Source organism: Entelurus aequoreus, linkage group LG06 (assembly GCF_033978785.1).
Source record: "Entelurus aequoreus isolate RoL-2023_Sb linkage group LG06, RoL_Eaeq_v1.1, whole genome shotgun sequence".
NCBI classification, from domain to species: domain Eukaryota; kingdom Metazoa; phylum Chordata; class Actinopteri; order Syngnathiformes; family Syngnathidae; genus Entelurus; species Entelurus aequoreus.
This window is the reverse complement of record NC_084736.1, coordinates 480,595-503,094: the sequence shown is the minus strand read 5'-3', so window position 1 is coordinate 503,094 and position 22,500 is coordinate 480,595. Positions and strand designations below refer to the sequence as shown.

The following is a 22,500-nucleotide window of genomic DNA, read 5'->3' as shown; positions in this document are numbered from 1 at the left end:
GTTATTTATGCCTCATATAACGTACTTATTCAGCCTGTTGTTCACTATTATTTGTTTTAAATTGCCTTTCAAATGTCTATTCTTGGTGTTGGGTTTTATCGAATACATTTTCCCCAAAAATGCGACTTATACTCCAGTGCGACTTATGTTTTTTTCCTTCTTTATTATGCATTTTCGGCTAGTGCGACTTATACTCCGAAAAATACGGTAATCATTTTTTATAAGAAATTTTCCAAACATTGATTATATTATTACTATTGTGTTTTGCTATGGACTCTGTGTTCCTAATAATAGTTGAGGTCGAATGATGTAGGATTCACTGATGAACATGATTTATGTCATGGTTGTTCATGGTATATACTGCCCTCTGCTGGACACATGTGGAATATCCATGACACTGCTAAGCACCATTTCGCAAAAAAAAAAAAAGAGCAAATTAGAGTTGCAGGTCTGAAATAATTCATTCATTCTTCATAGGTGGCAATATTAGCATATAAAATATATACAGAGCAAATGATTGACAACCTGGGTGATGGTGTGCTTGGTTTGTAGTGTACAGAAGGCGACAAGTGAGCAGCTTTGTGATGGTTTCTTCTTTTTGTTTGGAAAAACAATCTCTGGATGTTGATAGTCCCATTGGTGAGGTTTGCAGTGTAGCATTAGCACAGTTTGAAGTTAAAATCCAGCAGCCCAAGATTAAGAAAGGCTGCAGTTGGACTGTTTTGACTCTCTGCCCTGAAAAGAAAAGAAGTTTCAATTAGACGCCCAGCAAGTTCTTTTTCATTAACATGATGAAAAGTGCTATCATTTCATCTCTTGCAGCCAGAAAAGAAGATAAGGTGGCAGTGTACCTACATGCTAGCATAGCATAGCTAGTACCTGTTGTCTCTGCTGCTGGCGTCTGTATTCTTCTTCACTGGCGGCCAGGGCCTGAGCCAACGCCAGGTCCTCCTGCTCCTGCGGGCTGACACACAAACACACATTCTTCTTATGAACACATGTTCTAAATCAGGGGTCACCAACCTTTTTGAAACCAAGAGCTACTTCTTGGGTACTGGTTAATGCGAAGGGCTACCAGTTTGATACACACTTAAATAAATCGCCAGAAATAGCCAATTTGCTCAATTTACCTTTAACTCTATGTTATTATTAATAATTAATGATATTTATCTTTGTGGAAACACTGATCATATTAGTGATTTCTCACAATAAATATATATAGAAACATAAATTTCAATATGCAACAATTTATTTTTATATTGTCTCTAAGTGCACATTTTTCAAATTGAACCAAATGATCACTTCTAAGACAGTCTTGTGAAATCACAATATCCCATTTTAACTAGCTAGCCACTAACATTTTTGAACAAATCATGAATGACTTTGTACCATGTTTGTACAAATAATAACTCATGTAAAATACAAAAGTCAACTCTCCAATTTTTAAATAAATCATGTCACACTTTGAACTGGACACCAAATCAGTCAGTTAGTGAAGACCAAGTCTTTAAAATATTTTCTTGGATTTTCAAATTCTATTTGAGTTTTGTCTCTCTTAGAATTAAAAATGTCGAGGAAAGCGAGACCAGCTTGCTAGTAAATAAATCAAATTTAAAAAATAGAGGCAGCTCACTGGTAAGTGCTGCTATTTCAGCTATTTTTAGAACAGGCCAGCGGGCTACTCATCTGGTCCTTACGGGCTACCTGGTGCCCGCGGGCACCGCGTTGGTGACCCCTGTTCTAAATGTCTTGAAATGAGGAGAGTAGCGTATCTGAGGTTGCCATCGCCTCATTTGGATGCCTGTTATGTTGAGATAGCACTAACACCAACAGACGAGGTTAGTTGTGTTTTAGCACCCCATTGATTTGCTGACCTGAGGGCTGGCGGAGTGTCTTGTCTGGACTCCGCCAGGGACATCTCTACAGCTCTTTGTAAGGCCTGCTCCTCCGTCTGACACCCAGAAAAAAAGAGAGTTGTTTGGGTGAGGATGAAACGGAAAGCTCCCGCTGTGCTTCGGATCATTGCGTACCATCCCCGCCTGAAACGAGGCCTGCGGCTGCGCCACGTTCTGCGCCGATACCGAAGTGGGGATGGCTCGGCTGGTGCTGCTGGAGGAACAGAAGGGAAGAGGTGGGTGCACAGTAAACAACCATAACGGCTCCCACTCGACATTATTGCAATTTTTTATATCATATAAAAGTAGGGGTGTAACGGTACGTGTATTTGTATTGAACTGTTTCGGTACGGGGGTTCCGGTTCGGTTCGGAGGTGTACCGAACGAGTTTCCACACGGACATATTAAGTAGCGTAACGCACGTTGTGTAAACAATGTACACCGAGGCACAACACACGGCATGCTAGCAGCTAACGGGCTACGATAGACTGACCATACGTCATCTTTTCACCGGACATGTCCTCTTTGGCGGAGCTGTCAGGGCGGAGTTTCTTAAATGCCTCAAATGTCCGGCATTTTGAGTTAGGGTTGCATGTATTTTCAATGTACGTTCAGGGTCAAGAAGGGGTTAAAAACAAAACAAATTGTGCGCGCAGGGGCAGAGACAGAGAAAGAGAGAGAGTTATGATAAACGCGCATGCGTCGCCAAGCTCTGCTTTTTATCCATAGATTTATCAGATTTCATTTTTTATTATCTATAGCAGGGGTGTCAAAAGTGTGCCCCGGAGGCCATTTGCGGCCCACAGCTAATGTTTTGTAGCCCACGGCACATTCTAAAAATACTATTAAAATAAACAAAAACATAACAAAAGTGAAATAAAAAAGCTTAAAGGTTAAATGTAATTTAGAAAAAGTTGCAATGTTGACTAATAATACAAAGCTGTTTTTTTCTTTCAAACTGTCATTGCTCAAAACATAATATTGAATCAAAATCAATGTTATTATGAATTATTGACCTATCCAAGGTTCCCGTTACTTCACATCAAATATTCCACTAAGAAAAATATTTTTGGTGGAAGATTTTGCAAATTTGGTAAATAAATAACCCCAAAATGTATATTTTGTTGTTTTCTTACTGTACCAAAAGTGAACCGAACCAGGACCTCTAAATCGAGGTACGTACCGAGCCAAAATTTTTGTGTACCGTTACACCCCTATATAAAAGTGCCCTAAAAGTTGTTTGACAGAGCAATTAGGGTACAGTTTAAATCAGGGATGTCAAACTGTTTTTTTATTGAGGGCCACATGGCAGTTATGGCTGCCATCAGAGGGCCGCATGTAACAGCAAATAATGTATGAATTTGCCTCTGGATTTCATTATTAATTATATAAATTGTTTTAAGTAGACTGTCCATTTTACAGTAAAAACTTTACTGTACATTTTTTACAACATTTTACAGTAAACGGAAAGAAAACAATACCACTGTTTTTTGGGAGGGTTTTTACGCAAAAAGTTGGCAGCTTAGTTGCCAGAATTTGTGTTAAATTGACATTTCTTTTTACAACATTATATTGTTAATGGAAAAACATTAGAAGTTATATTTTTTTTATTCTGGCAATTTAGCTGCCAGTTTAAAAAAAAAAATTACCGTATTTTTCGGAGTATGAGTCGCTCCTGAGTATAAGTCGCACCGGCCGAAAATGCATAATAAAGAAGGAAAAAAAAACATAAGTCGCACTGGAGTATATGTTACATTTTTGGGAAAATGTATTTGATAAAACCCAACACCAATAATAGACATTTGAAAGGCAAATTAACATAAATAAAGAATAGTGAACAACCGGCTGAATAAGTGTACGTTATATGAGGCATAAATAACCAACTGAGAACGTGCCTGGTATGTTAACGTAACATATTATGGTAAGAGTCATTCAAATAACTATAACATATAGAACATGCTATACGTTTACCAAACAATCTGTCACTCCTAATCGCTAAATCCCATGAAATCTTATACGTCTAGTCTCTTACGTGAATGAGCTAAATAATATTTGATATTTTACGCTAATGTGTTCATAATTTCACACATCAGTCGCTCCTGAGTATAAGTCGCACCCCCAGCCAAACTATGAATAAAACTGCGACTTATAGCCCAAAAAATACGGCAAGTATAAAAATGTTTAGCCTTTTTAAAGAATAACACGCATGGACGTCAGTGCTAATTATGTAAATTAGACATTAGCATTAGCAATATTAGTTACTACCATTGTTCAAAATAAAAATACCATCCATACACTTTTCTGAGCAATTTTAACATCTCAAGTCCTGTTGAACACACATATGTATGGTGGATTACTAATAACACTGTAAGTTGTTTTGTTAAACATAGCAATACAATATTACCTAAACATAAGTGTTTGTACATACTTTACTTTGTAATTAATGTTCCTTACTTGCTATTGTGGCCTCTGCTACTGGAACCGATTCCATTAGAAACTGATCTTGAAGCTCCCGAAGAGACAGAGGAAGAACACTGGGCCCTCATTAAAGCAGCGTGTCTATAACATCCAAACATATGCAATACAATTAGACAACATTATTGCTACTGTGGTGTAGCATTCTTACAGTCACTGCTCTTACCCGGACTGGGACAGAGGTTTGCCATCAGTCTTACAATCATGGTCAAGAGGGTGTCTGTGCTTAAGACAGTAGTTTAAATGACATTGGCCACACGTGACTCTCATCATTTCCTTCTGCTTGCAGCCGCCTTTGGAACACCTGTTGGTGAATATCTGGTGGGAAGAAGTTTACTGTCATTATAGTAAACAAAGTGTTGACACGTTGGAACCTCAAATGTTCCATGACTACCTCAATTGTTCAGATATTTTAATTTTTTTTAAAGAAAATGACATATATAGAAACATGATGTTAAGGTCAAACTGTATTTACTGTGAAGGCCAAGTTAAAAAGAAAGTAACAATTCTTAGAGATCAATTCATGTTTTTTTAGACTACTACGTCAAGGAACCGATATTCATTAGCATAGTATACGTGAGTAAACAGCTGGACAAGGCTTAAGTTGTTTAAAAAAAACGTCGGACCATTAGCGACAATGTCCGACGTTTTTGATTCAAGTCATAAAAATGGGGTCCCACAGTAAATTTTTGGGATCCCACTTTTTTGTAAGCGTTTTCAAAACAAATAATAAATGTATGCATTATCCTGTTGTATCTCACATTCTATATTGTGTTATGGATTACCAGGGGATTTCAAACACCTTTTTTTACATGTGTCTAATCCTGCATTAACATTTGCATTTCAAAATATGGGAATTTTCTTTGGAAAAACTGGTAAGAATATGGCATATTTTTTCTACATCACAATAACTCTCCATTGACTCAATTTTATAGCAGTTTATGGATTTAACACATTACAAGGTTTCCTTGCGAAAAATCCTACAATACTGAAAACGTAAATAAAAACAACTCTTGGCTTCTTTTACATAGCTTATAGTTGAGACATTTTTCAAGCTGGCTGACATTTCTTCCTGGGTGTTACAGAAAGTATGAGAATGTGGAAGCTGCTGCCTGCTCTTCTTTACTTATATAACAAGTCTCCTATTTGTCAAGATATTTACACAAAGTTTAGATTTTTGGCAGATATATATTTTTTCTGTTGTATTCATTTCCATCCATCTCTGTGGCGTTATTTGATTGAATCACGGAACATGCGCTTCTTTAATGATTGTTTTCAAAAGAGGCTTGTCGAACGACTCCATGCAGTAGCAAACACAAAAAAAAACAGGGCTGGGTAGATGCCAGAAAGAAGGTCAAAAACTGGATATCTTGGCAAAAATTTAAAGTTTTGACCGGTAAGCAACTATAAGAGACCACCAGCACTGCAAGGAGCAAAATGGGGGCAGGGGAACGCCACAGTAACAGCAGAGTGCAGAAATTATCATGAAAACTCCAATAAATTCCCTGTAAAATATGAAAACATATTTAGGGGGAATAATTGACAATTGGAGATTTATTTTATTTTTAAATGAATATAAATGAAAATAATTGGGCTCTAACAAAAAGGGAACTTTTCTCATGCAGGCAAAAGGGTTGGCACTTGAGAAGTGGTTATTATGATCAACTTCACTAATTATTTATATTTTTAATACTACTTACCGTATTATCCGCACTATAAGGCGCACCTAAAAACCTCCAATTTTGTCAAAAGCTGACAGTGCGCCTTATAATCCGGTGCGCCTTATATATGGACCAATATTGAGCTTCCAACAGGTAAAAGTTTCAATCAATCAATCAATCGCAACTATGGTAAACAGCCGCCGACTTAATTTTCCCCGTAAGCAGCCGCCCCTGTAGAAGTAGAAGAAGCGCGCGGTGCATGCTGGGATATGACTGCGCGAGGCGTGCCGTTTTGATTTCCATTTGTTTGTTTATGTAAAGACCCCAAAATGGCTCCTATTAAGAGACACGCTTACGACGCAGAGTTTAAAGTTAAGACGATCAGTCACGCAGTAGAACACGGGAATAGAGCAGCAGCGACACTGACTCCATTAATGACGACTTCGACGAGACGGAGCCGGGCATATTGGATGCCGTATCCGCCCAACTGTTTAATTCGGACACTGAAGAAGAAGGATTCGAGGGATTCGTGGATGAGGAATAACTTCATAAAGTGAGCTTTACATGTTTATTTTGTGTGTTGTGTTGTGCGACATTAACGTTTGAGCAACTTTGAGTTATTGATATATTGTTATTGCTCTGCACTATTTCGAGTGTTACTATATTGTGATTGCACTAACGTTTGATTTACCGTAACAGTTTATTGAATCAGGGAAAAGTTCCCTTCCACTACGTGATATAAATGCTGCACTACATGTTATACCTTGCTGTTGTTAAAAGATAAACAAAACACCACGTCACTGACTTTACCTCGGGGAAAATAATAAAACAGCTGTTTATTCATTTTGGGAGTGAACAGAGTTGTCAGAACGCTGGTTTGTAATCTATTAATAAAGTTTGACTGACCTATCTGACTGTTTTGTTGACATTCCCTTTAGCGCAGCTCCATCTAATGGATGCATAACGTAACCCCAACCTCTACTGTAGCGTCTATTCTATGCGCCTGATATTGCGGTGCGCCTTATATATGAACAAAGTTTTGAAATATGCCATTCATTGAAGGTGCGCCTTATAATCCGGTGCGCCTTATAGTGCGGAAAATACGGTAGTTATATGTGTGTATATTGTATCTGCTGATCTAGTTCTGTTGGAGTTGTAAAAAAATAAAACAAAGATAATGTACGTTAAACGCCAATATTGGCGCAGATAATCGGTCGTATTAGGATGTAATAAATATATTTTTGTGACGAGGGACTTAAAAGGTTACAAGATATGAGATGAAATAAAAACCTTTCTTTTTCTTTGTGCAGGGTCCGATTTGCAATCCCGATCGATGTGTTCCCCGACTTTGATATCGGGCATCTCTCCTCTCTTGGTGGGAATCGGGGTGTTGCACAGAGGACATACTGGAACTTGTACATCCTTTGAAAACAAACGACAAAAGACTCAAACACAGCACGACAAACCGGAAGTAAAATAGGATAGGATACACTCTACTAATCCCGCAATGGGGAAATTAAGTGGTTGCAGCGCAGATACAAAAAGTCCAGAAAAAATAAGATAAATGTATCAGTGTTGGCGCTAGGAATTTTCAAAATGGGGTCCCAGAGACCACATCAAGTCATAAAAATGGGGTCCCACAGTAAATTTTTGGGATCCCACTTTTTTGTAAGCGTTTTCAAAACAAATGATAAATGTATGCATTATCCTGTTATATCTCACATTCTATATTGTGTTTTGGAAAAAGGTTGTCATAAACATTAATTCATTAAAAAAACAAGCAAAAAAAAACATTTCTATGCATATGTATTCAGTTATAAACATTCATTCACTTTCTTCTTTCCTTCATAGATCTAAACTTTACCGCTGCAGGTAGTTTTTTCTATATTTGTATTTAATAAGTTGTAGGTGTATTTATTTCAGTATAAAAGTGTTAAAAGTCGTTTGCTTGGGTCATGTAATGATGATAATGGTGTGCGAGGGCATACATACTGTATATTATTTATTTAATGCTTAAGTCTCTGGAGTCTACATCAACTTCACATCTATCCCTCAATTCTAAGTTTTTTGTTTTTTTAAATGTTTTTTGGTTTGTTTGTTTTCTGCCCTTTTTGTCAAAGAAAACTATGTTTTTTTATGGCAAACACAAAATATGCAAAATCTTCCACAGAAAATATTTTTCTTAGTGGAATATTTGATGTGAAGTAACGGGAGCCTTGGATAGATCAATAATTCATAAAAACATTGATTTTGATTCAATACTATGTTTTGAGCGATGACAGTTTTAAAGAAAAAAAACAGCTTGGTTTTATTAGGCAACATTGCGACTTTTTCTAAATTACATTTCACCTGTAAGCTTTTTTATTCCACTTTTGTTATGTTTTTGTTTATTTTAATAGTATTTTTAGAATGTGCCTTTAAAACATTAGCCGCGGGGCACAAATGGCCTCTGGGCCACACTTTTGACACTCCTACTATAGGTAATAAAAAATTACATCTGATAAGTCTATGGATAAAAAGCAGAGCCTGGCGACGCATGCATGTTTATCATAACGCACAGTCAGCATCTCTGCTTCAGTAAACAATGACGTTGATGATATCACTTGCTAACTTGTCAGCCACTTCTCCAAGAGACTCCTTTTGAACACTCCTCAAATCAAAATGTAAGAAATTGTACCGGAAAGTTCTTTACTTTGATAATAACCAATAAAAACGCAATAAACGGGGACGGAAATTTGACCCGGTTATCTTCTCCAAGTCACGACACTGACATTGTCTTTGAGACAGCGCGCTTGCTCCCGCTGTCAGCGCAAAGGTGCGTCCTCGCTCTCCTGGCCAGAGAGTAGGGCTGGGCGATGTATCGAATATACTCGATATATCGCAGGTTTGTCTGTGCGATATAGAAAATGACTATAACGTGATATTCGTGTATACATTCTCACGCATTTGCTTTTAGCTGTGGGTATTACACTACAGACTTTTCTCACTCTTTCTAGTCTCTCCTTCTCACAGAGACATAAAACAAGCGCACCTTCTTACATACGTCACATACTGTTGCGCGTGCAACGTCATACGCCCTCGCGGAGCAGAGAGTTAGCGGAATGGTAACGTTAGCTGTGGCAGGTGGTGCGAGTGGTAATACGAGAGAGAGAGAAGGTGCGAATCTGGTAACAAATGTAGGAAGAATAATGAATTCCAAGAAAAACAGCACAGAGTCCATCGTCTGGCGGTGGTTTGGCTTCAAGCGGGAAGATGTTGAACACACAACCGTAATATGTCAAGTATGCAGCAAAAGCATTGCTACAAATAGTAGCATTACTGCTAATTTGTAATTTCATTTGAAAAGTCACCCGCTAGGGAAGTTTTCTGCCTTATTTACTGTGGCATGCACTGCTCCATGCCACCAGAGGGCAGTGTTGTTTGTAAAATGTCTGGCCAGATCATTTGTATTGGCTCACATGATAGAGAATGAGAAGTGCTTGAAACTCCACATGTCAACATCTCCAGCCGGTGCCACACCCACAAAATAGCCAATCAACCATTTCCACATCCACACCGTATGAAAAAAATAGTCAACAACAGAAGGAGATAACGTCTGCAGGAACCTACCATATAGCAAAGGACATACACTGTTTGATTTCCTATTATGCAGCTCATTTTTTTTTGACAGTTATTGAAATATCTTGTGACATCATGCACAAAAGTGCACTTTGTTTTTAAGTATTGTAATGGCGTTCTGTACAAAAAGTGCACTTTAATTTAGTGTTGTTTTGATATGTCATCTTAGTGACATCATGCACAAAAGTGCACTAACAGCTTGTTTTAAAACGTCTCTGACAATCTTCTGTTTTGAAAATGACTTGAATGTTTGTGCCAATGCTTAATAACTGTTTAATAAATACACTTTTGGTAAATTGACTTAGTTGTGATTTCCCTCTCTGCATGAAAGTTTAAAATGAGCATATATTAATGCAGTATGAACAAGAATGTTTTAATGTAGACACATAGAATCATCATACTGCTGTGATTATATGCATTAAGTGTTCATTCAAGGCTAAGGCAAAAATATTGAGATATATATCGTGTATCGTGATATGGCCTAAAAATATTGAGATATTAATAAAAGGCCATATCGCCCAGCCCTACCAGAGAGAGAGAGAGAGACGTGCACCGTCACAATAAAAAAAAGCGATAAAAAAAATTAAGCAAACTGGAGCTTTGACCTGGAGAAGGCAGGGTCGGTAAAAATGTTTAAAAAAACTGCGTGCCGGGGACACGTGGACTCACGGAAATGCGCGTCCTTTTTTATTTCAATTTCGTAAAAAGACACAAAAAGTGCGTTAACGCCAACACTGATGTACCGTATTTTTCAGATTATAAATTGGTCCGGAGTATACGTCGCACCGGCCGAAAATGCATAATAAAGAAGGAAAAAAAACATACGTCGCACTGGAGTATAAGTCGCATTTTTGGGGGGGAAATATATTTGATAAAACCCAACACCAAGAATAGACATTTGAAGAGCAATTTAAAATAAATAAAGAATAGTGAACAACAGGCTGAATAAGTGTAGGTTATATCCATCCATCCATCCATTTTCTACCGCTTATTCCCTTTGGGGTCGCAGGGGGCGCTGGAGCCTATCTCAGCTACAATTGGGCGGAAGGCGGGGTACACTCTGGACAAGTCGCCACCTCATCACAGGGCCAACACAGATAGACAGACAACATTCACGCTCACATTCACACACTAGGGCCAATTTAGTGTTGCCAATCAACCTATCCCCATGTGCATGTCTTTGGAGGTGGGAGGAAGCCGTAGTACCCGGATATGAGGCATAAATAACCAACTGAGAAAGTGCCTGGTATGTTAACGTAACATATTATGGTAAGAGTCATTCAAATAACTATAACATATAGAACATGCTATACGTTTACCAAACAACCTGTCACTCCTAATCGCTAAATCCCATGAAATCTTATACGTCTAGTCTCTTACGTGAATGAGCTAAATAATATTATTTGATATTTTACGGTAATGTGTTAAAAATTTCACACATAAGTCGCTCCTGAGTATAAGTCGCACCCCCGGCCAAACTATGAAAAAAACTGCGATTTATAGTCCGAAAAATACGGTACCTTTTTGTAGGACGAGGTACATTTGTGGTGCTCGTAGGTGATGTGGTCCTTGCAGAATATCTCCTCACAGGCATCACATTTCATAGGAAGGAAGTCTGGAGTGACACGGCAAGTGTGTTATAATCATGTTCAAAAAGCAAGTCACGATCATTGTCGTGGGCAGTGCGCACCTAAACGCTTGCAGGTCTTCTCGGAGCAGTGTTCTCCCAGATCTGGAAACTCCATGGCATTAAAATAGACCCAAGTAGAGGCTCAGCTGAAGAGAAAAGAGGACAAAGATGTGACAAATAAGGTGCTGATGTAACAATATTCATGACAAATTTGTGCTTTGTTTTAAAGATGTGATATTTGGTTTTACACTATATGAACAAAAATTTGAAAAGGAATTTTACCTTTGCAACCTCATTATACTATTGGCTAAGTTTTGTATTCAATTGTATTGAACCTGTCTTTTTGCGCCTTTAAAAAAGATTTAGAACTCTACATTAAAACACTCTCTACTAGGGCTGGGCGATATATCGATATACGCGATATATCGCGGGTTTGTCTCTGTGCAATATAGAAAATGACTATCGTGATATTCGAGTATTTGTTCTCACGCAGTTGCTTTTAGATGCGGGCATTACACTACAGGCTCTTGTCGCTCCTTCTCACAGACAACAAGCGCACCTTCTACACACGTCACGTCATACGTCACATACGTATACGCCCTCCTTGAGCAGAGAGGTAGCAGCATGGCTAAAGTTAGCTGTGACGCGAGTGGTAATATGAGAGAAAGAAGGTGCGAATCTGGTAACAAATGAAGAATTAATTCCCAAGAAAAACAGCACGGGGTCCATCGTCTGGCGGTGGTTTGGCTTCAAGTGGGAATATGTCGAACAGACAACTGTAATTTGTCAAGTGTGGGGCGAAAGCGTTTCTACAAAAAGTAGCATTACTGCTAATATGTAGCATCATTTGAAAAGTCACCTGAAGAGTGCTTGAAACTCTGCATGTCAACATCTCCGTTCGGTGCCACACCATCAAAATGCAGAGGCAAACATTTCCACATCAACACCGTATGAAAAAAAGAGTCAACAGAAGTAGATAACGTCCGCAGGAACCTACCACATAGCAAAGGACGAACACTATTTGATTTCCTATTATGCAGCTCATTTTTGACACTTATTGAAATATCTTGTGCGACATCATGTTTTAAACTAATCGCTTGTTTTAAAATGTCTCTGACAATCTTGCACTTTCTATTTTGGAAATGACATGAATGTTTGCACCACTGCTTAATAACTGTTTAATAAATACACTTTTAGTTGTGATATCCTTCTCTGCATGAAAGTTAAAAATGAGCATATATTAATGCAGTATGAAGAAGAATGTTTTAACGTAGACACATAGAATCATCATACTGCTGTGATTACATGCATCAAGTGTTCATTCAAGGCTAAGGCAAAATATCGAGATATATATCGTATATCGTGACATGGCCTAAAAATATCGAGATATTAAAAAAAGGCCATATCGCCCAGCCCTACTCTCTACCTCTAACAACCAAAAAGCTGTGAAAACGATTATGCTGTCTTCCAAATTTAAGTTATTTACTGAAATTGAGTGAGCCTGTGGCTTTGCACTTTGTCTATTTTATATATATATATATATATATATATATATATATATATATATATATATATATATATATACACACACACACATATATATATATATATATATATATATATATATATATATATATATATATATATATATACATATATATACACATATATATATATATATATATATATACACATATATATATATATATATATATATATACACATATATATATATATATATATATATATATATATATATATATATATATATATATATATATATATACACACACATATATATATATATATATACACATATATATATATATATATATATATACACACATATATATATATATATATACACACACACATATACATATATATACACACACACACATATACATATATATATATATATATATATATATATATATATATATATATATATATATATATATATATATATATATATATATATATATATTTTGCATTCTATTTTAGTTACTTTGAATTTACAACCCCCTGGCGCTGTTTTGTACTCTTTTTGTACTTATTTTGATGATTGTTTCTTGTCTGTTTGTGTAAATGTTGACATTTATAAATAAAAGTTAAAAAATAAAAAAATAAAAAAAGGTGCTGATGTAAACAGGAAGTCTCAAGCGGATGTTAGCTACGCAGCTAACTAGCTGGGGACAATTCTGTCAAGTCATGCTAGTTGTCAAAAACAAGCAGTGACCGGAACTAAGAGCAATGAGATTGTACATTAACTCACGTTTAATAAATTGAGCTTTATACTCAAACGTTACGTCGTTATTTACAACAGCTAGTAAGCCAGACAAGACTAACCCAGCGTGCTGAGTAGAGTTACATAATCATGGTGTAATGCCATTAAAGACTGACTAATAATATACATGATGTAATGCCATTAGAGACTGACTAGTTCAGGATAATATACAGTTAAGTTAATTCATCATTAACGACCATGAAAGCTGACATTCTGTGGCTGGCAGATAGCAAGCGTCACCATGGCAACTTAGCCTAAAATTAACACTTAGGTCGACATAAAGTAACATTACTGCACCTTAAATACGCTTAACTAGCTGGAAATCACGTCACTGTTCAGCCAATTCTGAGAGAAATGTTAGCTAACGTTAGCTTTAGCGGACATGTTGTCGCGATGTTTTTCCTCACCAGTTCGCGCTAACTCGTCGAGTTGTGGTCCTCCGGTGGAAAATGTCGTTGAATGACTTGGTTATATTCGAGTTAAAGAAGTCTAAGTGCGACCTGCTGGTTGTCAATATTGTCCTTCAAGTCTGGACGGCAGCGGAGTACTTTGCTGTATTAATGGACGTCACTCACGCCCCGCCCACTGGACGCAAGGCAGCGTCCTCACGCCCCGCCCACAACGGACGTGTTACGTCACACGCGGCGGTTCCAGAACAGTCTGGAATGTTCGAAATTATTTCCACTACTCATAGTGAGCAGACGTTCTTATAAAAAGCCCACTTCATTTCCGAACCGTGTAATAATTAATAATAATGAATTAGATTTTATATCGCGCTTTTCTATTATTAGATCCTCAAAGCAGCGAATATGCCGTTAAAAAGGACAACCTATTGGAATTCAACAATGCGGAAATGCAAAAATAAAACATGCAAAATGAAAACATATACAATAATATTAGGGATGTCCGATAATGGCTTTTTGCCGATATCCAATATTCTGATATTGTCCAACTCTTTAATTACCGATGCCGATATATACAGTCGTGGAATTAACACATTATTATGCCTAATTTGGACAACCAGGTATGGTGAAGATAAGGTCCTTTTTAAAAAATAAAATAACATAAGATAAATCAATTAAAAACATTTTCCTGAATAAAAAAGAAAGTAAAACAATATAAAAACAGTTACATAGAAACTAGTAATGAATGAAAATGAGTAAAATTAACTGTTAAATGTTAGTACTATTAGTGGACCAGCAGCACGCACAATCATGTGTGCTTATGGACTTATTGACTGCACTTAAATGTAGAGTATATGTAGAATATATTTATATTATTTATATATTATATATATAATATATTATATATATTATATTATTTATTATTATTACTGTCTATAGTGAGCAAACTGTGGTGCGGAATTTCCCCCAGGGATCAATAAAGTACTTTCTATTCTATTCTATTACGGACTGTATTGATATATATTGATATATAATGTAGGAACCAGAATATTAATAAGAGAAAGAAACAACCCTTTTGTGTGAATGAGTGTAAATGGGGGAGGGAGGTTTTTGGGCTTGGTGCACTAATTGTAAGTGTATCTTGTGTTTTTTTATGTTGATTTAAGTAAAAAAAACAAAACCAAAAAAACGATACCGATAATAAAAAAAAAACGATACCGATATTTTCCGATATTACATTTTAAAGCATTTATCGGACATCTCTAAATAATATGTCAATTAAAACTATGTCACGAAATTAGTAAAGCAATGCTCTAATATAAGCCAGTTTGAAGAAAAGTATACAAAGTGTAAATGGAAGAATGCTGGCAATTACATCTGTCTACACTGCAAAAACTGAAATCTAAGTAAGATGAAATATCTCAAATAAGGGTGATATTTGCTTATTTTCTGTCTGATAAGATAATTCTTCTTACTAAGCAGATTTTATGTTAGAGTGTTTTACTTGTTTTATGGGTTTTGGTCCTAAATGATCTCAGTAAGATATTACAGCTTGTTGCTGAGATTTGATGACCTATATTGAGTAAAACATGCTTGAAACTAGAATATCAACTGTTGCAAAGCTGTGTCATCAACACTCACAAGTATAAAACTACTTTTTTAAAGTAATAATTTCTTATTTTAAGCATGAAATAAAAAATCATGACTTTGACACAATTTTGTCTCATAATTAAAACAGATGACAGCCAAATGGACTTTGCTGTTTTATTTTCAATGAAACAATAGAAAATACATACTCATATAGTAGTACAGTTGGCGCAGTACAGTAAACTGACAGTTAATATTTAAACATTTAACATTTCAAACAATTTTGAACAGAAATAGTTCATGCACATTCAGATAAATTCTTCAAAATTACAATAAAAATTAATTTGGTCGGGGGCCGATCTGTAAAAAAAAATAAAAAATTTAAAAAAGAATAAATATATATATATATATATATATATATATATATATATATATATATATATATATATATATATATATATATATATATATATATATATATATATATTCCTTGTGCACTAATTGACTGAAAGAGCACGCACCTGGCACGATGATGTCCTTTTATCGATGGGAAAATGCAAGAAATGTAATGCCGAGCGCATATCATTATGTCAAGATAATGGCACTAGCATTTACCTAATTTAAGAATATTTTTTAACATATTTGTTTTTTCTACCAAGAAAAGTGCACTTGTTATTAGTGAGAATATACTTATTTAAAGGTATTTTTGGGTTCATTGAGGTTAGCTAATTTTACTTGTTTTGGAAAGTCTTGACAAGCCAAATTTTCTTGTTCTATTGGCAGATAATTTTGCTTAGTTCAAGTAAAATGCCCCTAATTTTTGTATTTTTTTTCGTGTTTTTGAACACTGACTTTTTGCAGTGTACTGTCTTTCCTTTTATTGAATTAGAGTCATCCCTCGCCACATCCCGCTTCACTATCTCGCAGATTTATATATAATTTTAAGCTATGTATTTTTGTCCTAAATTAAGCATTTCAAGCATCAAAATTGCAATATTAAAACGATCAGTAGTGCTGGCCAACTCAACTGTTTAAAGAACACTGTTCAGTATTGTGGCCTCTGATTGGCTCAGCCTCAGGCAGCATGCAGTCCTTCCTTTACGAGTGTGGCTGTTATTTCATGTCTACAGAGAGCTTCCATAATGTTAAAAAAAACATATTTAGAAGGGTTTTATGCACCAGTTATGAAAATATAACAATTTTTAAATACTATATATTTCTCACTTGCCGGAAATTAATTTATTACGGTCAGGCCTAGAATCAATTAACTGCGATAAACCAGGGTTTACTGTAACTTTAACCAATATTATACATTTTTTATGTGTTTTTCCCTATTAGAAAATGACAGTATGGAAACATGTTCAACACAGGAAAGAAACTATCAATAACGCTTGAGACATAAAGAAGGGATATTGGAAAAAACTACTTTCTACTCCCTTTTTGTTAAATATGCAATAGTGAAGAGGTGATATTCCTTTAATTTGTTAAAACCTAATCAGTGTGTGTAGTTAATTATGGAATGGATAAAGCAAATAAGTCAAACAATGTAATATGATTCAATAAAAAAACAAAACAGTTTAAACTCAGTGTTTACAAAGTACAAGGATGAAGAATTCTGATTTAAATCATAAATGATATAATGTTATGAATCCCATTATGTGAATCACATCTTATGAGCAATTATTTTCATTTTATAGATCATTTTTTATTTAGTTTGTGTCACAGACTGAGTACAGGAAGTTAAACAAATGTGTAAGAACGTGCTATAAAATGAAAAAGGTGTGGGATGAAATAAGAGCTTCTTCTTCCTACTCCTTTTCGGACATGTAATGAGAAACTGTTAATATGTGATGTACCATATTGTAACAGCATGCTTGAAATAAACTTTTTTGCAATTTAAAAACTGTTATACTGATTGTGGTTATGGGGAGTAGTGTTTGCCATGTTATTGAACAAATAGCTCCGCCGCTCCCAGTCTGTGGAACGCTCTCCCTGACCACCTGAAGGCACCACAGACTGTGGATGCTTTTAAGAAAGGCAAAAATCCTTCTTTTTAAAAAAACCTTTTTTTTTCTTTTAGATATATGCATACTAGTTTTAGCTATTTGGTAGTTCTAGTTTTCATTTTTATTTATTTTTTATTATATTTTTATTTTTTTAATACACCGTAGCACTTTGAGGTTGTTTATTCAATGTAAAGTGCTTTTTACAAATAAAATCTATTATTATTATTATTATTAAAATGACAAAACACATCTCTTAATCACAATAACAAACACAATGTCATTAATATATTTGCAAATGTGTACATTCTCATCAGATTGTGCATGTTTAGTGTCTGTATTTGCTGCAGGACAATCATAACAAATTCAAAACGGTATCTTTGGTGAGGATTGCCATGTCGTTAAATATCCACTAGAGGGCAGAATAGCTCAAGTTATTCACAATAGAACGCTATAATGATGAACGCTTGGAAGAGGCTCAGAGGTCAAGGGCTTAAACATCTGATTTGGGATCAGTTTCTGCAGCCACACGATGACATTTATAAGCAAATTATTGCCTTTGTTTAATAGTTTGATGAGCATAAAGTCTACTTTAGGCTTCATTTTGTGCACATTGTAACCATTCTCTTGGGTCTAGCTATTTTTTGTGCAGCAGATGGCCGAGCTGCTACAGAACACAACGTTTCACGACAATGTGAGAACTAACGAGGGACCGAGGAGCACAACAATGCACGCCTTCCGATTTTGGCTGCAGCTCAAGCATAGGCTATTCAACTGGTGGCCCCGGGGCTAACACAAGACCAATCCCAGAGTTCAGTTCAAAACTTGGGATGGTTGTTAACATTTTTGCAGGAAATTCCTAAAAACACAAGAGTGGTCCGGTTGTATTGGGGAGCTTGGACAAGTGTAAACACAATGGTGGACACTCATTTATATAACAGGGTTGAAATGTCCAACTCTGACAAAAGACCAAAAACAAATGGTTACTATAGAATTCTGGTTTTCAGAATAAAAGTAAAAAGAAGGCCGGTCCCCTGGTCTTTAGCTTTCTGCAGGAAAGGCGGACCCGATAAGTTTAGTGTGATGACATCACTCAAGCCTTGTGTTTTGAGTTTAGCTCACCTTTTCTCGCTTTTGAGTTGGCTGAGGCTTCGTGGGTCAATACTGGGAGTCTCGATCTGCAGGCAGAAGGGGGCTTAATGTGAACACATCTTGAAAACACACAGCGCAAGACTGATATCGACTAATACAAAACACTGTAAAAATGTACCAGAATTTCAAAGTCGTATATCATTGTAAAATACTGTAGTCAAATTACTGTAAAATTACAGGACCCGTATATTTGCACAGACTTTAACTTCTCAGTAAATATTACTGTGAAAGCAATGCAATAAATAGCCAGTAATTTACTGTGAATTTACTTTTTTTTAAATTTACATTCATACAATAGCAAAAAAATTAAATAAAAAAATATTAAGCTTTACATGAACAATAAATCTATTTTTTTGTATTAATTATTTTTCCATAGACACAGACTTTAACTTATCAGCAAATATTACTGTGAAAGCAATGCAATTGTTAGCCTGTGAATTTACAAATATATATTTTTTGACATTTATACAATAGCAAAAAAATAAACAAATCCAAATATTAATATTTACATTAACAATACATCTCATTTTGTATAAATTATTTTGCCATTTACACAGACTTTAACTTCTCAGTAAATATTAATGTAATGCAATTATTATCCAGTAATTTACTGTGACTTTACAATGTTTTTTTTTTTACATTTATACAATTCGCAAAAAAAATAAATTAAAAAAATATTCATCCTCACATTAACAATAAATGTATTTTTTTGAATACATTATTTTGTCATCGACACAGACTTTAACTTCTCAGTAAAAAATACTGTGAAAGCAATGCAATTATTAGCCAGTAATTTACTGTGAATTTACAATGTTTTTTTACATTTACACAATAGTTAGCCACAAAATCAATACAAAAATATTAATCTTTACATTAACAACATTGTATAAATTATTTCGCCATATACACAGACTTTAACTTCTCAGTAATTATTATTGTGAAAGCAATGCAAATATTAGCCAGTAATTTACTGTGAATTTACAATTATTATTTTTTACATTTATACAATTAGCAAAAAAATTAAATAAAAAATATTAATCTTTACATTAACATTAAATCAGTTTTTTGGTATAAATTATTTTGCCATCGACACAGACTATAACTTCTCAGTAAACATTACTGTGAAAGCAATGCAATTATTAGCCAGTAATTGAGTGTGAATTTACAATATTTTTTTTTACATTTATATAATATCAAACAAAATAAAAAAACAAATATTAATATTTACATTAAAAATAAATCTGTTTTTTGTATAAATCATTTTGCCATCGACACAGACTTTAACTTCTCAGTAAACATTACTGTGAAAGCAATGCAATTATTAGCCAGTAATTTAGTGTGAATTTACAATTGTTTTTTTACATTTATACAAAAATTACCAAAAATAAAAAATAAAAAATATGAATCTTTACATTAACAATAAATCAATTTTTTTGTAATAATTATTTTGCCATAGACACACACTTTAACTTATCAGTTTATACTACTGGGAAAGCAATGCAATTATTAGCCAGTAATTTAGTGTGAATTTACTATTAATTTTTTTACATTTATATAATATCCAACAAAATAAAATAAAAAATATTAATATTTACATTAACAATAAATCTATTTTTTGTATGAATTCTTTTGCCATAGACACAGACTTTAACTTCTCAGTCAATATTGCTGTGAAAGCAATCCAATTATTAGCCAGTAATTTACTGTGAATTTACACAGATTTTTTTTTACATTTATACAATAGTTAGCCAAAAAATTAATAGAAAAATATGAATCTTTACCTTAACAATAAATACATTTTTTGTATAAATTATTTCGCCATCGACACAGACTTTAACTTCTCAGTAAACATTACTGTGAAAGCAATGCAATTATTAGCCGGTAATTTACTGTGAATTTAGAATTGGTTTTTTTTACATGTATACAATTAGCAAAAAAATAAAATAAAAAATATTAATCTTTACATTAACATTAAATCAATTTTTTTGTATAAATTATTTTGCCATCGACACAGACTATAACTTCTCAGTAAACATTACTGTGAAAGCAATGCAATTATTAGCCAGTAATTTAGTGTGAATTTACAATTATTTTTTTTGCATTTATACAATTCCCAAAAAATATATATAAAAAATATTAATCTTTACATTAACAATAAATCTATTTTTTTGTATTAATCATTTTGCCATCGACACACACTTCAACTTTTCAGTAAACATTACTGTGAAAGCAATGCAATTATTAGCCAGTAATTTACTGTGAATTTACAAATATTTTTTTTTACATTTATATAATAGCAAACAAAATAATATAAAAAATATTAATATTTACATTAACAATAAATCTATTTTTTCTATGAATTATTTTGCCATAGACACAGACTTTAACTTCTCAGTAAATATTACTGTGAAAGCAATCCAATTGGTAGCCAGTAATTTACTATGAATTTACAATTTTTTTTTTACATTTATATAATAGCAAACAAAATAAATTAAAAAATATTAATATTTACATTAACAATACATCTATTTTTTGTATGAATTCTTTTGCCATAGACACCGACTTTAACTTCTCAGTAAATATTGCTGTGAAAGCAATCCAATTATTAGCCAGTAATTTACTGTGAATTTACACTTTATTTTTTTTTACATTTATATAATAGCAAACAAAATAATATAAAAAATGTTAATATTTACATTAACAATAAATCTATTTTTTCTATCAATTATTTTGCCATACTGGCCTTGCTGATTGGCTGCATAGTGAAAGTGAAAGTTATGTGGCTTCTTGACCTACAATTATAATGCAAGGGAGGCTTTCAATTGTGTTGCAATTAGTTATTTCTTTATGTCTTTCAGCAGAGTGGCTGCTTTAGATTGAAGTTGAATAATAATACTACTAATACTAATAAACAGAGAGCACCCTTCATCCAGTGCTGTAATTAACAAGGGGGCAAAATGCAGGCAAAGGAAGGAGGAAGAGGGGGGGGGGGAAATGTAAATTATTCTGCACAAAGGCTCCTCGCAAATTGGCGTCACCATTTCTCAAATTATATCATTACTATATTTTGAAAATGTTAATCTGTTGAGCGGATTTCCCGGGGGAGTTGAGTAAATTAGTTCTATTTCCGAGGCTGCCTGCTCTCTGTAGGAAAAAAGGAGAGAGGGGGGGAAAAAAAAGAGGCACCTCTGATTTGCTGATTACAATTAGACTCCCCACTTTGGGCTCCTTCAAGCATTCATAATTTTCGGCATATTAAGCACGTTTTAGCAAAGGTGATAAGTCACTTTTAATTGAAATGAAATGATTATTCTAATGGAAGTTTGGTTATTATTATTATTATGAGGAGGCACTAGTCAGTCCAAGCTTCAGTTTTTAACATGGAGCAAAGAAGAGTGAAGGGGGGGGTGGGGGGGGGGGGGGGGGGAAGATTTTGAAGGGCATTAGGGTGTCAGGATTGAATGAGGTAATTTGAAGGGAATTACTTTCTCTTTCTATCAGAAATGAACTGAATTAAAAGTCCAAATCAATCGCTTTCACTTCTCCATTCTACTTTGACAGCGGCACAATTACAGATAATTAGATGGGAGGAAACTTTTAATTGTAGGATTAAAGAGAGAGGCGGAGAATTTGCAAGGATCAGAGAGAAGGGAGAAATTTCCAGGCAGTTTTCTCTTTGCTTGGAAATCGAATCAAAGGATTTGTGAGCTTAAAATGGCAAGCAGCCATGTTTCTCTCTCTGTGTTTTTTTTTGCCCTGTTTAATTGGAATTGCATCTATTCCTTCCA

General features: G+C 34.6%; 1 protein-coding gene across 3 annotated transcripts; it reads right to left on the bottom strand.

Annotated features, from left to right (window-relative positions):
• Positions 1 to 442: 442 nt before the first annotated feature.
• On the bottom strand, positions 443 to 14,132 carry LOC133651705 (AN1-type zinc finger protein 2B-like). 3 transcript variants are annotated; one of them, XM_062049740.1, is made up of 10 exons: positions 13,974 to 14,132; positions 11,340 to 11,425; positions 11,170 to 11,264; positions 7,322 to 7,453; positions 4,537 to 4,688; positions 4,350 to 4,454; positions 2,031 to 2,109; positions 1,875 to 1,951; positions 880 to 964; positions 443 to 735 (listed from the first exon to the last, which is right to left on the bottom strand). In XM_062049740.1, exons 2-10 carry the CDS (start codon positions 11,392 to 11,394, stop codon positions 697 to 699), a joined length of 819 nt encoding a protein of 272 aa, XP_061905724.1. In that variant the 5' UTR covers positions 11,395 to 11,425; positions 13,974 to 14,132; the 3' UTR covers positions 443 to 696. The 3 variants fall into 3 exon arrangements, with proteins under 3 accessions (XP_061905724.1, XP_061905725.1, XP_061905726.1); XM_062049741.1 differs by having other exon boundaries at positions 2,031 to 2,106; XM_062049742.1 differs by lacking the exons at positions 443 to 735; positions 880 to 964; positions 1,875 to 1,951; positions 2,031 to 2,109; positions 4,350 to 4,454 and having other exon boundaries at positions 4,533 to 4,688.
• Between the last annotated feature and the right edge of the window lie 8,368 nt (positions 14,133 to 22,500).

Coding starts and splice junctions, on each gene's coding strand:
- LOC133651705 (XM_062049740.1), bottom strand. CDS start 11,394: ATGGAGTTTCCAGATCTGGGAGAACACTGCTCCGAGAAGACCTGCAAG. Junction 11,265..11,339: donor GAAGACCTGCAAGCGTTTAG/GTGCGCACTGCC, acceptor GTGTCACTCCAG/ACTTCCTTCCTATGAAATGT. Junction 4,455..4,536: donor AAACCTCTGTCCCAGTCCGG/GTAAGAGCAGTG, acceptor TGGATGTTATAG/ACACGCTGCTTTAATGAGGG.